The 15,262-nt window shown below is 46.0% G+C and overlaps 2 protein-coding genes across 2 annotated transcripts in view; one reads left to right on the top strand and one right to left on the bottom strand.

The window, feature by feature from the left end:
* Nucleotides 1-5,490, bottom strand: part of LOC133130529 (haptoglobin-like) — a 20,932-nt gene extending 15,442 nt beyond the window's left edge. Inside the window, exon 1 of the mRNA XM_061245180.1 lies at nucleotides 5,213-5,490. Within this exon, the coding sequence (XP_061101164.1) occupies nucleotides 5,213-5,490 (278 nt within the window). The remainder of the gene's footprint in view (nucleotides 1-5,212) is intronic.
* A 2,590-nt stretch (nucleotides 5,491-8,080) lies between these two features.
* On the top strand, nucleotides 8,081-13,608 carry LOC133131690 (beta-2 adrenergic receptor-like). The gene is made up of 3 exons (XM_061247096.1): nucleotides 8,081-8,333; nucleotides 11,921-12,027; nucleotides 12,835-13,608. The coding sequence occupies exons 1-3, from the start codon at nucleotides 8,081-8,083 to the stop codon at nucleotides 13,606-13,608; spliced, it is 1,134 nt and encodes a 377-aa protein (XP_061103080.1).
* The last annotated feature ends 1,654 nt before the right edge of the window (nucleotides 13,609-15,262 follow it).

Consider the following 15,262-nt stretch of genomic DNA (forward strand, 5'->3'; position numbering starts at 1 on the left):
GAGACAGAGAGAGCAAGAGAGAGAGAGGGTGGGCTGTAGCTTGAGGAGACTTGAGCTGGCAGCTGTGGCTACAAAGCGCGATAGTGAGCGAGAGAGAGTGAGAGAGCGAGAGAGAGAGAGAGAGAATACTCGAAGCAGCAAGAATGAGAGAGGGAGAAAGACAAGGCTAGAAAGCAAGTGAGTGGGAGAGTGAGAGAGAGAGAGAGAGAGAGAGAGAGAGGGGGAGAACTTGTGCGAGACCGTGAGCCACACAGAGTGGAATCGAGCGGTAGAAGAGAGGCAGAAAAACGAGAGACTGAGAAAGAGACAGAGACACACGGAGGAGAGAGCGCGTGTGGAGGGAAGTGTCTTCTCTGGGGGGGACATCCACGGCGATGCCCGTGCCGGGATTGGCTTCTTTTCCCAAAGCGACCGGACGTCCCGCACTGGACCTCCCCCTGAGGACGGCCGGAGATCACGGCAGGAAGTACACACTCCCCCGTCCTGCTGCAGGGATCAGGAGCGGACCCCACACTCACCCCAAACACTGACGTGCAGGTGAGCTCCTGGCCTGCCTGTGTGCCTGCTGCTACACCAGTGTGTGTGTGTGTGTGTGTGTGTGTGTGAGTGTGTGTGTGTGTGTGTGTGTGTGTGTGTGTGTGAGTGTGTGTGTGTGTGTGTGTGTGTGTGTGTGTGTGTGTGTGTGTGTGTGTGTGTGTGTGTGTGTGTGAGTGTGTGTGTGTGTGTGTGTGTGTGTGTGAGTGTGTGTGTGTGTGTGTGCTCGTATTAAAGTACACCAGGCTGTGTGTGTGTGTGTGTGTGTGTGTGTGTGTGAGTGTGTGTGTGTGTGTGTGTGTGCGTACTCATATTAAAGTACACCAGGGTGTGTGTGTGTCTGTGTATACATATTACAGTACACCAGGCTGTGTGTGTGTGTGTACTGATATTAAAGTACACCAGGCTGTGTGTGTGTGTGTGTGTACTCATATTAAAGTACACCAGGCTGTGTGTGTGTGTGTGTGTGTGTGTGTGTGCGTACTCATATTAAAGTACACCAGGCTGTGTGTGTGTGTGTGTGTGTGTGTGTGTGTGTGAGTACTCATATTAAAGTACACCAGGGTGTGTGTGTGTGTCTGTGTATACATATTACAGTACACCAGGCTGTGTGTGTGTGTGTGTGTGTGTACTGATATTAAAGTACACCAGGCTGTGTGTGTGTGTGTGTGTGTACTCATATTGAAGTACACCAGGCTGTGTGTGTGTGTGTGTGTGTGTGTACTCATATTAAAGTACACCAGGCTGTGTGTGTGTGTACTCGTATTAAAGTGCACCAGGCTGTGTGTGTGTGTGTGTGTGTACTCATATTAAAGTGCACCAGGCTGTGTGTGTATGTGTGTGTGTACTTATATTAAAGTGCACCAGGCTGTATGTGTGTGTGTGTGTACTCATATTAAAGTGCACCAGGCTGTGTGTGTGTGTGTGTGTGTGTGTGTACTCATATTAAAGTGCACCAGGCTGTATGTGTGTGTAGAGATATTGTAGTACAGCAGGCTATATGTAGAGATATTGTAGTACAGCAGGCTATATGTAGAGATATTGTAGTACACCAGGCTGTATGTAGAGATATTGTAGTACACCAGGCTGTATGTGTGTGTGTGTGTGTGTGTGTGTGTGTACTCATATTAAAGTGCACCAGGCTGTGTGTGTGTGTGTGGGTGTGTACTCATATTAAAGTGCACCAGGCTGTGTGTGTGTGTGTACTCATATTAAAGTGCACCAGGCTGTGTGTGTGTGTGTGTGGGTGTGTACTCATATTAAAGTGCACCAGGCTGTGTGTGTGTGTGTACTCATATTAAAGTGCACCAGGCTGTATGTGTGTGTAGAGATATTGTAGTACACCAGGCTGTATGTGTGTTGAGATATTGGGTGTATTTATTTTTTGATGTAATACAAGTATCTGGGATGTTGCAGTGAAAATACTTTTTAAAATATCATATATTCTATTTTTATTGTTGTGTAGGATTCAGCATTGTAGAATATATGGTGGAATATATGTCAGCATAGTAGAAAATCAATAATATATTTGCTGGGTCTTAGGCATTGAGTATTAAAGCAGGGCAAGTTGTAATACTGTTATCAGCTAGGGCTTTCTAAGATTACCACGTCCATTAGTTTTTCCCCTACTAAATCCTAAGATTTGGAACTAAACTGCATAAAAATCATTTTCAATTCCCCGTTTAATCCTTAAATGTTGCACTCATGCTGAGGTACGAAACATACTGGGAGTTTTTATTTTGCACAGCATGTATTTTGTACAGACCTAATTTTCTCTGGATAGTCTTGGCATGTAACTATGCATAATTCAAAGGGACTTATTTATCAATTGTGAACGTTGATTACAGTGAGCAGGAAAGAGTTTACACTTGTTGTCTTTTTGGCTTTTGCTGCACTCGTTTCAAATCCTTTAAGACTTTAAGCTCGTGGGAAGTCTTGAAGCTTCGCATATGGCACTGAATTGCTCAATATTAATGTTTCCTGATTGGAGATGATGCATCAGTGGACGCTCTAAACATTATTGCTGTTGTGGGTACTCTGAAAACCAGGATACATGCAGAGCACACACACACTGTACACACACACACACACACACACACACACACAAACACCTCAAACATGTATGTACTCTCAAACAGGCAAACACGTCACCCATACTCTTGCTGTAAATGCAGTCGTTAAACAAAGATTGTAAACCAAATTTTATAGGCCTGTGTTTCATGTACCGTTACACATTCTCTTATACAAACATTTTCTCTTGTGAGTATACAGCCGTTCCTGCCTGTGCCATAGGCACTGTGATTTTGTGTGCGTGCGTGCGTGTGCACGCTTGTCTGTGCGGTGAGAGGGATAGCCGTAACGTCTTAACGCCCTGCAGTAGTGGCACTACAGTCAGCCTCCTCCGATTGGTCATTCATTCACAAGCCCTTTGTGAGCTCACACATTACCCGCGTATCTGAAAACCGTTATGAGCCAGCTAGCCTCTGGAGAACGACGGTCATTATCAGGTTTAGCATCAGCCACAGCCCAGACGGACACACAGTGTGACTCACGTTAGGAAGAGGACGCCCATGTTGTACACTAAGCGGTTTTTTAAGTGCGACGGCCCGGGCCTTTGTAGTCTCTGTGGGAAGATTCGGGGTTGTTCGTTACTCGGATAATAAGCGAGCCTTTGATATGTAATAAGGGTCTTGCCACCCCCCAAAATGTTCGTATTCCTGGTGCATGAAATGGGCCCCTGAGGCTGGGATGACATCATCCACACCTCCGCACTGTCCCTGACCGATAAACGCCCGACTCCCGTGGCTAGCCCTTCTCAGAGCTGTGCGTAGAGGGACGACCAAGCCCGGGATCTCTGAGACAGAGAGAGAGACACAGACATGCACTTTCTCCTACACTGTGAAAAATATTCAGAGATTCGAACACATTTATGTATTTTTCACTTACAGAATTTTAAAAAAGATTTCCTTTCCCAATGAAATTAGGACAAAGGTACAAATCCTGCTGGGAGAAGAGCCAACTACTCCAATACCTGCAAAGTATATCATAACCGGCTGGCCATGACCTCAGGGACACTGGTTGACCACCAAGAATATATTTTATTTTATGTGAACTCAGATTTGAACCGGGGTCCATCACTACAGGTTTCGAAACAGCGGGTAGCTTGTTTGACCAGCTACAAACTCAGACAAGCCACCAACACTAGCTGGTTGACCAGCTCATACCCAGCGAGACCAGCTTAATTTTAAGATACTCCTGTAGAAGACCCTTTCATGTCATGCTGTGTGTCCTCTGTCCTGCAGGTGTAGCTGGATCACAATACCACTTCCCTTGTAGACTCCTCTCCCATTTTTACTCCTATATCTGTCTGACTTCCTGTTCTGGGAGTATTACCATCATCTTGCTGCAGAGGTGGTTTGCTTCCATATACGTAAATAAGATACCAACAGCATTTGTTCTAAGTGTGATATTTGTTAAATATGCACAACGCAGAGAAAGGGAACTAATTAAAGTTCCACTTCTTTTTCAGAAGTTGCATGTTAGAGCAGTGTCATCAAGGTAATTTGCAGTGAACAGCACTCACACACCCACACACTCACACACACACACACTCACACACCTACACACCCACACACTCACACACTCACACACTCACACACCCACACACTCACACACACACACACTCACACACCCACACACTCACACACTCACACACTCACACACACTCACACACCCACACACTCACACACTCACACACACACTCACACACACACACCCACACACTCACACACTCACACACCCACACACTCACACACTCACTCACACACACACACACTCACACACCCACACACTCACACACTCACACACTCACACACTCACACACACACACACCCACACACTCACACACTCACACACACACACACACACTCACACACACACACACACACACACACACACTCACACACACACACACACACACACTCACACACACACACACACACACGGGTATATATAACAAGGTCTTCAATAACAAGGTCTTCGGGAACAGATTGATTACACCGGCACTCAGCACTCACATTACGTTTTTTCCAGTTGTATATGACCTTTTTATAGAAATGTCTTTAATTGACATTTTCCAGCGCAGATATAATTGCGCCTGCCTATGGAGTAGTGCACTTACTGATTGTGAGATAATTAAATGCCACCCTCGCCTCGCTTCCTTCCTGACATGGCTGACGCTTCGTGCCTTCCTCCGTTTGGCCTTTCTAGGTTTTTCTAGGTTTAACCGAGAAACCACGGTAACATGCGCCTGTAAAACAAATTAACCATTGGATAAAAAAATAAATAAAGGCAATTTGTTGCCATTTTCGGCATACCAAGGCAAGACACCAGTATAGCTACTATTCTACTATGCAAAACAGATGAAGCTTCACAATGCTTCATAATTTGCTCGATGCATTATAATCATAATAATCCCAGTTTTGTCATTTGATGCTCGGACCAATAACTAAAACTGATACATTTGGGCATTTTTTGGCATAATAAATAGTGTATGTGTACATTTATAATTCAGGGGTGTTCAGTCTTATCTGGAAAGGGCTGATGTGAGAGCAAGGTTTTGTTTTAGCGCAAAACGAAGGTAGCTTTTGGTTTGCTGACAGATGCACCCCTGTATCACTGTAGCACTGCCAGCCAATCAGAGAAGCACTTGGCCATGTGGTAGATGTGAGTCAGCCAATCGGAGAAGCACTTGGCTATGTGGTAGATATGAGTCAGCCAATCGGAGAAGCACTTGGCCATGTGGTAGATGTGAGTCAGCCAATCAGAGAAGCACTTGGCCATGTGGTAGATGTGAGTCAGCCAATCAGAGAAGCACTTGGCCATGTGGTAGATGTGAGTCAGCCAATCAGAGAAGCACTTGGCTATGTGGTAGAAATCATAGAAGCACTTGGTCATGTGGTAGATTCATTCATTTATTACCCAAACCTGCTTATCCTGAACAGGGTCGCAGGGGGGCTGGAGCCTATCCCAGCATACATTGGGCGAAAGGCAGGAATACACCCTGGACAGGTTGCCAGTCCATCGCCAGGCACACATACCATTCACTCACACACTCATACCAACGGGCAATTTAGACTCTCCAATCAGCCTAACCTGCATGTCTTTGGACTGTGGGAGGAAACCAGAGTACCTGGAGGAAACCCACGCAGACACGGGGAGAACATGCAAACTCCGCACAGAGAGGCCCCGGCCGACGGGGATTGAAACCCAGGACCTCCTTTGTTGTGAGGCGGCAGTGCTGCCTCATGTGGTAGATGTGTTATTTTAAAAAATAATTTACATGTGACTTGGCAAACCTAGCGTGAAGCACACATCTGTTCCCGTGTCTGTGAATCCCACTTGACCTTAAATCTCCTGCCCGTGCTTACACAAAACTGACAGCTCTGAAGATTTATTTTTAAAAAATCACAAAATCAGTTGGTAATGCTCTCAGCGGTATTATTGAGAATATGTCTACGATTACCTCTGTCAGTTCCCACAGACAACCATTCCTCTTCCCCATACTTAATTATCCCCATACAGTAACTCTACTGTAAAATGAACCCTTACTTGTAGAAGAGCAGCTGTCCTCTGATTAAAATGAGCTCTCTACTTGTAGCGAGGGCATAGATTCAGCCCCGGTACCCACTCCAGGTACCCGCTGTACTAATGACCACAAGGGGCAGATAGGCGTCCACATGCGGCAACTAACTGATTAGTGCGACTAATATGATTAGAACGCTGTTGTTCATACGGAGATTGCCCTCGGCCAGCCACACAGAAATAATGAATCAGTTGCTCCTTCATCTGGTAAATGAGCAGAACGTTGTTTTGCCGTGGCTCTCCCCGCGGACTCCTTCCCCCCTGCAGACGCGACGCAGTTTAATTGAAAGAGTATCGGAGCGGCGACGCCGTCTCCGTTGTTTCAGCTCTGCGCTCCAGCACATGGGATTTAAAACGAAGTGGTGAATGTAAGATAAGAGTGCAGAGTGCTTTAATTTCAGGATGTTTACATCCCCATCGGGGATCTCTGTAGGAGTCACAGCCCTTTTCATGCATACAGCAGCCCCACCATTTTATGGGGGGCAAAATGCACTGGGAATGCAAATTAACGTAATCTGAAAAAAATTTTAATACTGAGTCCTCGGTGGCAAATCCTTCTCACTTGATTACTGCCTGAAGTCTCTGGCCCACAGACATGACCAGATGCTGGGTATTTTCATGTTTGAATAAATCGTTGTGCTTTAAATGGATCCATCTCGCGTCTACGACTGCAGGCAGATTATTTAAGACAGGAAAGCAACATCACCGTTGTCGGTGATTAAATCCAGCACGTTGGCCCAGCACGAGAGTAAATCTCTACAGGGAAGAAAAGATAAACTTCTATGTGGTGAGTAAATTAAAAAATAAAATCTGAGCAGAATAAAATTGTGGTGCAGCGCGCCCTGGTATTGCCCTGAGATGAAACTCAGTTCATTAAACGAGAAAGCGCCAGCCTTTCAGTGACCACTGGGACACAAGGAAGTTTAATGCGAATAATATTGCAATAAAAGCAGCACATACATGTGTTTAACAAACCCCTCTCTCTCTCTCTCTCTCTCTCTCTCTCTCGCTCCCTCTCTCTCTTCCTCTCTCTCTCCCGCTCTCTCTCTTTCCCTCTCTCTCACATATTATTCTTTACTGATCTTTTCAAATACATTTCTATTTAGATATTCAGTAGATGTTCTTATCGAGACCAATGTATATATTTTATTCTATACAGCTTATGTGTACATACAGTACTGTGCAGAAGTGTTAGGCACCCTAGACTTTATTATATATATATGTTTATTTTTTTGAGTGTGTTAGTATCAAAGAACACATATTTCAAAATATTCCAAAAGATTACATTTTACAGAGCCAACCAAAGTCTGCAGAAGAACTGTGGCAAGTTCTCCAACATGTGTCAGACAGGGTTGGGGTATCTCAGAAACTGCTGATCTTCTGTGATTTTCACACATATCAGCCTCTAAAAAAAACAGTGAGCAGCAGTTCTGTGGGCAGAAATGCATTGTTAATGAGAGACATCAGAGGAGAATGGCCAGACTGGTCGAAGCTGACAGGAAAGTGACAGTAACGGAAATAACCATGCATTACAACAGTGGTCTCTGAACACACAACATGTCAGACCAACTAAGTGGATTGGCTATAGCAGTAGTGCAAATAAAGCGCTCACTGAGTATATATAGTACAGTATATTATCCAGTGCTAATGGTATATTGTGCTTTCCCAGACGCAGACAGTCACTGGACAGAGCTATGTCCTTCATACTCAATTAATAATGATCATAATAATCACATTCAGATTCATACTCAATTATATCATAATAATCACATTCAGATTCATACTCATGTTACTCATAGTAATGGAATGCCTGCCTGTCTCTGTTCCCCTGTCCCCACAGAAAGCACCCATGGGCCAGGGCACTAGCCCCTGGAGGGGGGCGTCCTAGAGAGCCCCCTCCGTCATGTCCTCCCCCCTGGGAAACATGAGCCTGTCCTGGGGGTGGGGGCCGTTGGTGGGGGCCCCCAACGCGACGGTGGCCCCGGGCGGGCAGGGGGCCACGCCCTGCCCGTCCTGCTGCTGCAGCCTGCTGAACAGGACGCTGGCCGTGGCGTTCATGGTGGGCCTGGCCTTCGCCATCGTCGTGGGCAACGTGGTGACGCTGACCGTGTTCACGCAGACGCGCCAGTCCCGCACGCCGCAGGGATACCTGAAAGGTACGGGACCTTGAGTCCATGAAGCCGCCACGCCCCCGCGCTCCCACCGGCTCACCCCGTGGTCCGGGAGAGCCGCCAGCTCTGCCGATTGTTATTGTCCCCCTTAAAATCAGCACCCGGTTCAGACCCAAGTAACCAGGTGAAGTAGGGGCGGCATGGCCCAGGCAGTAAGAGCAGTCGTCTGGCAGTCGGAGGGTTGCCGGTTCGATCCCCCGCCCGGGCTGTGACGAAGTGTCCCTGAGCAAGACACCTAACCCCCAAATGCCCCTGACGAGCTGGTCGGCGCCTTGCATGGCAGCCAATCGCTGTCAGTGTGTGAGTGTGTGTATGAATGGGTGAATGAGAAGCATCAATTGTACAGCGCTTTGGATAAAGGCGCTATATAAATGCCAACCATTTACCATTTAAAATCAGCACCAGGTTCCGACCCAAGTAACCAGGTGAAGTGAGATCACTCTGTGGTCACATTTTTTTTTTTTTTTTTTTTTACCAGATTCATTCATTGCAGAGTAAGAACAATAAACAATGAAAACAATCTACAAAACCCAACAGAGTAACAACAGAAGCCGACAGAGCCCATGCCTGTCCAGATACATGGCTGCCGGCCCTTGGGTTTACCGATGGAGAATGAATGGACGACACTGTCGGAGCAAGTGTGCGTGTCTTCAACCAGGCGTGTCCGCGCTTACCCAGGTTGGGCCGGCGAACGTGCAGGGTTTTGTTGTACCCCAGCTCTAAAGTTCCCAATTCAGTTCATCGAGTTCTTGACTGAAGACCGCGATTAGTTAACTCCCTGAGGGAGGCGTCACGGTGACACGCTTCCATACTGACCCTTATCGGATCAGACTTCACACCTCTTTATAAACAATGTGCCCTTATTTCTGCATTGTATCATAAATGGCTTCAGAAAATCCTGCAGGACAGGAAACCTCATGGCCGCCCATGACCTAAGACCTAATCCCTATAATTTCCCACGGGGGTGGGGGGGGAAGGTATTTTAACCCCACGTCAGAGAGTGCCAATATTTTTTTATATTTACTTATGAAATAGTGGATCAACGAGAGAGAATTAGAAGTATGGTGAGGACTGTTATTGTTCATATTTAAATTGAAAATTGAAAACTTAAATTAAAAGTTATTGACAGCAAGTCAAAATTCAGTTGTTAGGACATGATCAATTTTCATTGCAAATACTAATAATGAGGACAACAATAATAGTTAAGCAGGTAATATGGTAGCATAAAATAGACACAGTAGCATACACAATGAAGGAATATAAAATAGTGGAAAAATTGAGACGGGTCCCAGGGGAGTAGTCAACACAAGCAAAGTCCATACACGTAGATCCAGCCAAACAAAAAGTAAACAAACAAAAAGCACGGTGCCGAGGGAAGAGGCAAACTCGTAGTCGGTAGACGTGCAGGGAGGTCCGGTAGCAGGAGAGCTGTCAGCGAGGCAGATGAACAGACGGACGGCAGGCAGAGGCGTAGTCGTGGACGAAGCGGGAGTCGAAACCATGAAACAATCAGCGAAGCAAAAGTACAAAAACGGTAGGCGAGGACGGAGTCAAAAAACAAACGATGGTCACAAAACAGAAATCAATAAACAATGGTCGGTAACAGGCTTGGATCGTAACGTGTAATCAATAGTGGTAAATGCTCAAGAGTTGCGTGGTAAACAGAGGCAGACAATTTCGCGAAGAACAGTTGCGCGACTGGGCTATAAATGCGGGTGTAGACAGGTGTAGACAATTAGTTAGAGCGTAGCAAGGAAATGGAAAACAGGTGCGATGGATGACAAGTTTAACAAGGAGATTAGTAATCGTTAGTAATAAACCTATCCTGCCCTAGCATTAGTAAATTAGTAAATGACATGCACGAGAAACGTAAGGTAACATGAACACATGATTAGTCTTGTTAGTTTCTACCCAATCCTGATCTAGCGTTAGTCGTTTTAGTAAATAGACAAATGGAAATAATTAGGGAGTGAATGACAGAAGGAGCGAGAGAGAAAAGGCGGAACGCAAGGTTTGCGGAAAGACATGTAAAAGTGTATGCATAAACAACGACCAGTTAACGTAACAATAAACATAAATCAAAACATAATACAAAACGAAACTAAGACGATAACCATTCAACATAACAAGGTAATATAATCGTAACGAAACATAACTAGACATGACGAGAAAATAAATCGTAACAAGAAATAAACTAAACAACATGACGAACCTAGACTAACATAATACATGATAAGACACTACGTGACTAAGACAACATGAATAAACATAAAACATGGCGAGACAGACCTGAAACGTGACAAAAATGACTTTAAAATTTAATATAAAGCTAAAAATATATATAAATATAATATATAAAACATATGCTTCATGGACTATATAGCTCCACAGCTTAATATCCTGTATATCAAGCTGGATATCTACTATTGTAAAACAATAGCAGATATTTAGCAGACATCCAGAATAGAGTTAGAGTTATGGGAATTAGCAGTACTCCGATGTATTGATTAATTCAGTGCACCACCAGATATTTCCCTGCCAGAACTTTGCCCTTTAAACCCAATGGAGCTCTCAAACAGATGCTAAACATATGCAGTAATGAGCAGACGCTATAATTGCTGCTGTTTGAATGCTTAATTAGGTGGTTGTAAATGTACATGTTCGTTTGTTATCCTTCAGTGGATAGGAACCTCGTCTGGATTATCTATTAATTGCCTTGGATGAGTTTTTAAATGTAATTATCCCGCAGTTTACAAAATTCCCAGTGGAGTAGGTTGGGAAAAGAGTGCATCTTTGTCTTGTAGTTTATTTTCAAAATAAATTGAGCCATTAATTAAATAAGAAAATGTAAGCATTTAATCCAAACAAGCTCAACTGAAAAAAGTGTGACAGTGCTCCTTTAATTTTATTCTTTCAACTGGAATAATAAATCTTAATCTGTAAAATTGTGATCACTTTCAAGTGATTATTCATGCCGAGTTGTTTCATGATCAAACTTAATTATCCAGATCTCACTAATTACGCAGATATTTACCAGTTCCGAGGCGGATTGAATGCGTGCGTGTCTCCTTGAGATTGCGGAATGTAATAGCTTTTTATAAAGAAGCGAAATCATTATGCAAGTGCTTATCTTGTGCCACTGGAGCACTTGGTTTCAAGGGAACCCTTGATTAAACAGGAAGAAGATGGGGCACTGATTACCATAACCTTGCTGCAGACCACCAATATCAGGGACTTCCTTAATCTTAAATTATCCAGAGAGACGTACAATATCAAATGCAAATCAAACCAAACCACTCGTTCCATTTCATCTTCTTTTCCTGTGCTGACTATTCTTCAGCACATTGTGAGGTCGTGAAATGAAATGCGCTCCATGAATGAAGCCTGGTTGATTGATTGATTGATTGATCGATCGATTGATGGTTTTGACAAAAAAAAAACAAAAAGAAACAAAAGCCTAGCGCTGGCTTCCGCATATGCCCGATATAAAGCGGTTGACCTTTGACCTTTGACCCGGAAGCAGGAAGGAGCCTTTGCCTGGTGTAAATGGAAGCGGTTGTTGTCCCCTGCAGTGTCCCTGGCGATGGCGGACATGATGGTGGGCGTCCTGGTGGTGCCGTTCTCCATCTACACCGAGATCTCCCTCATGGTGACCAGCGCCCCCCCACCGTGGTACCAGGTGTGGAATGGGATTACGTCTCCGTCATTTTGGATATTAGAACAATATAGGGTGTGCCGAGTGTGTGTAGTTTTGCCATAAAACGCAGAGGACATCCCTGCTCGAAAAAAAGAAACAGCTCGAGTTGACCAGCCTGAGCTATGGTTTGAAACAGATTGTAGCAAGTCGTTTCAGGCTGGTCACAGCTGGATTTTACACCCAGGGTTACTACATATTAGAGAGCTTGCTGCTTTGTTTCAGAGAATGTGCCATGCTGAAGTATTGTGAATCATCTCCATGCTGCATTTAATAAAAAAGGGCCTCATCACATTTAATTGACAATTTTTTTCTTCTTCTTTCTGTGGAAGAGAGAAAATTAAGAGGCTTTTAAGAGATGCACTCTCTTAGCATGCACTTCATTAGGCATTTATTAGACTTATTTTTTTTACGTATTGGTCTCTGCTGCTCTGATTTATTTCTTCTGGCCTACCACCACCCACCTTCTTCGAGGGGCTTAACTTCATTTATTTATTTTCTACATTTTTGACACATTTAAAGAAAAAGCGGCAGCCCAAACATCCATCAGAAAATCGGAAAAATCAAAAACTAAAAGAATAGCAAAAAGAGAAAAGAAAAGAAAAATGTCAAACAAAGGAACAAAGAAAGAATGAGAGAGAGAGAGAGAGAAAAATTAAGAAGAGCCAATAAACCAGTAAACTGAGAAGCTATAGCACAGGACGCATACAGGCAGCGCAGAAAACACGAACGAAACAGAAAAAAATAATCACCGTGACGATTTGAGTGAAAGGTGTTCTGTGTTCCCCACAGGGGGGGTCGGCGCCGTCGGGCCGGGGGGCCGCGTGGCAGCCCTGCCAGCTGATCGGGCCGGTGTTCGCGGGCTGCACCTTCGTCTCCATCAGCACCATCTTCCTGATGACGGTGGAGCGCAGCGTGGCCGTGCTGCGGCCGCTGCACAAGGACGCCCTGGTGACGCGCCGGCGCGCGCTGCTGCTCATCCTGCTCTCCTGGGCGGGCAGCTTCGCCCTGGCGCTGGCTCCGCTGGCCGCCGGCGCGGGCCTCACGCTGGAGTACAACGAGTGCAGCCGCATGTGCAACTACGCGCCGGCGCGGTCGCGGTCCCGCCGGGGGCCGCCGCCCGGCGGCTGGGTGCTCCTGCTCTTCCCCGTCTTCGACTTCACGCTGCTGGGCGCCACGCTCGCCGGCAACGTCCTGTCGTTCGGCCGCATCCGCCGCTACACGCGCAAGCGCAAGCTGCTGTCCGGGACGGGCGGGGCCGCGGGCGGGGCCGGGGGCGGGGCCGGGGACGCCCAGAGGCCCTCCTTCTCGGACATCAAGGCGGCGAAGACCATCGGGATCCTGACGTTCGCCTTCGCCGCGTCGTTCTCGCCCATCGCCGTGTTCGTGCTGGGCAGCGTGGTGGGCCACACCTGGTGCAAGTTCTCCTTCTTCGCCTTCTGGATGCTGACGGCCAGCAGCTGCTGCAACGTGGTCATCTACAGCGCGCGCGACCAGCGCTTCCGGAAGGGGGTGGCCCTCCTGTTTCAGAGGAACCAGCCCCCCCCGCCGGGGGAAAAGAGCTGAGAACCCCCTCGGGACCAGACCCCCCCCCCCCCCTCCATCAGCTCAGTCGCGCACCACACCCAGATCGCTGTAGACCAGATGGTCAACTCCTTACTCTCAAAAATGCAAAGCTCTTACTCCCTTCTGTTGATAGCTGGAACATTCCAATTCCACGTGTCTTCCGAGAACTTGAACTTGGACGTGTGGAAGGGCAGGAACCTCGCGCCGTTGACCGGAGCCTCCTGTAGCCTGCAGCTGAGAAGAAGAGAGGGCAAAGTTAACACACGACTCAACCATCTGGTTCTTTGATAACATCCGGGGGGGGGGCAGTGGCCAGTCTGTGGGCAGGTAATTCTGGGTCTCGAAGTCTCAGGGACCAGCACACACCGTAAGCTCAGCAACGCCACGGAGTTCATTATGACTAACTGTCATCGCTGGAGACCGGCGGCCATTTTGCGAGGGATCGGCGCCGGTCTACGGGCCGTTTGGAACGGTTTGGGACCCGCGGCTCTTCAGCGAGTCTCTTCCGGGGCAGTCGTGTTGTAGTGTGCCCGTTTCTTTTCGTTTCCATGTCACTGCCCCTGACCCGCTGGGCACTCGTGTGGATACAGCCTGTGGCCGCCGTTCCTGCCAGATACGGTCCGATAACAAAACAGAGATGGCTCGAAGGGGGTTTTGTCATGACTGATATTCGTCAGGAAGAACGCAAAATGTGCAATTGATTTTTCCTGCGCGTGTCCGATGACTGAACAGCAGCTACGTTTTAGCCCACAGATAATATTCAAAATTGTACAACACTGAATATTAAATGATGCTTATCTTTTGCAAAAATGATTTTATTTGTATACTTGCCTGGCGCGGTGACTATATCTCATCAATCCCGTGCAGTAAGACAGACTGTATTGCATAAAAAAAGCCTTATTTTTTTATACGAGCTGGACACAACTATGAAAACATACGATATCATAATTATATATATGTCGGCTGACATGCTCAGTAATATATTTTGCTCCTTCATAATGATATGTACTGCTGTCGAGTGTTTATCGTATTGTTTTTAGTATTGTTTGTAACCTTGTCCACATCAAATGCACTCAGTACTGTTTCATGTTCACAAAATCGCTTGCTTGGAAATTCATTCCGTTCACCATTCTGCTCAAGAATGATTTATTATTATCTACTTTTCAATCATGGAAAAATTTATAGATTAAAGTGATCACTACCCTCAAAATTGCCTCACTTGAATTATCTCAAAGATTCAAAGATATTTTTATACAAGCTTCTGCGCTCCAAATCACCGCTAACATGGATACGACTGGTTTTCAGTGTGTGTCCTCATTGAATATGGATGTGGTTCAGATATGACACTGTATACTGCATTGCTGAAGAGATGGTGACCTCAGAGTTTTCAATGAAGAGATTCAAACGTAGCTCTTTTCCTCTCTCGTTGAGCGTAATCCGATTGGACAGGGCGAGTGACCTCCCGTTCCGCTACTCAGAGATGTGAGAACATGCCTGCAACACCACCGTATCAGACACACTCCTCAAAATAAAATAAACATGTTTACTCACTCCTATGCACATAATGGTAATGGGGTGACATTGGCTCAGGGGAAATAATCCACGTGATTAATTCTTGAACACAATTGTGCAAGCTAGCTATCCTACGAGGTGC

Source organism: Conger conger, chromosome 6 (assembly GCF_963514075.1).
Source record: "Conger conger chromosome 6, fConCon1.1, whole genome shotgun sequence".
NCBI classification, from domain to species: Eukaryota; Metazoa; Chordata; class Actinopteri; order Anguilliformes; family Congridae; genus Conger; species Conger conger.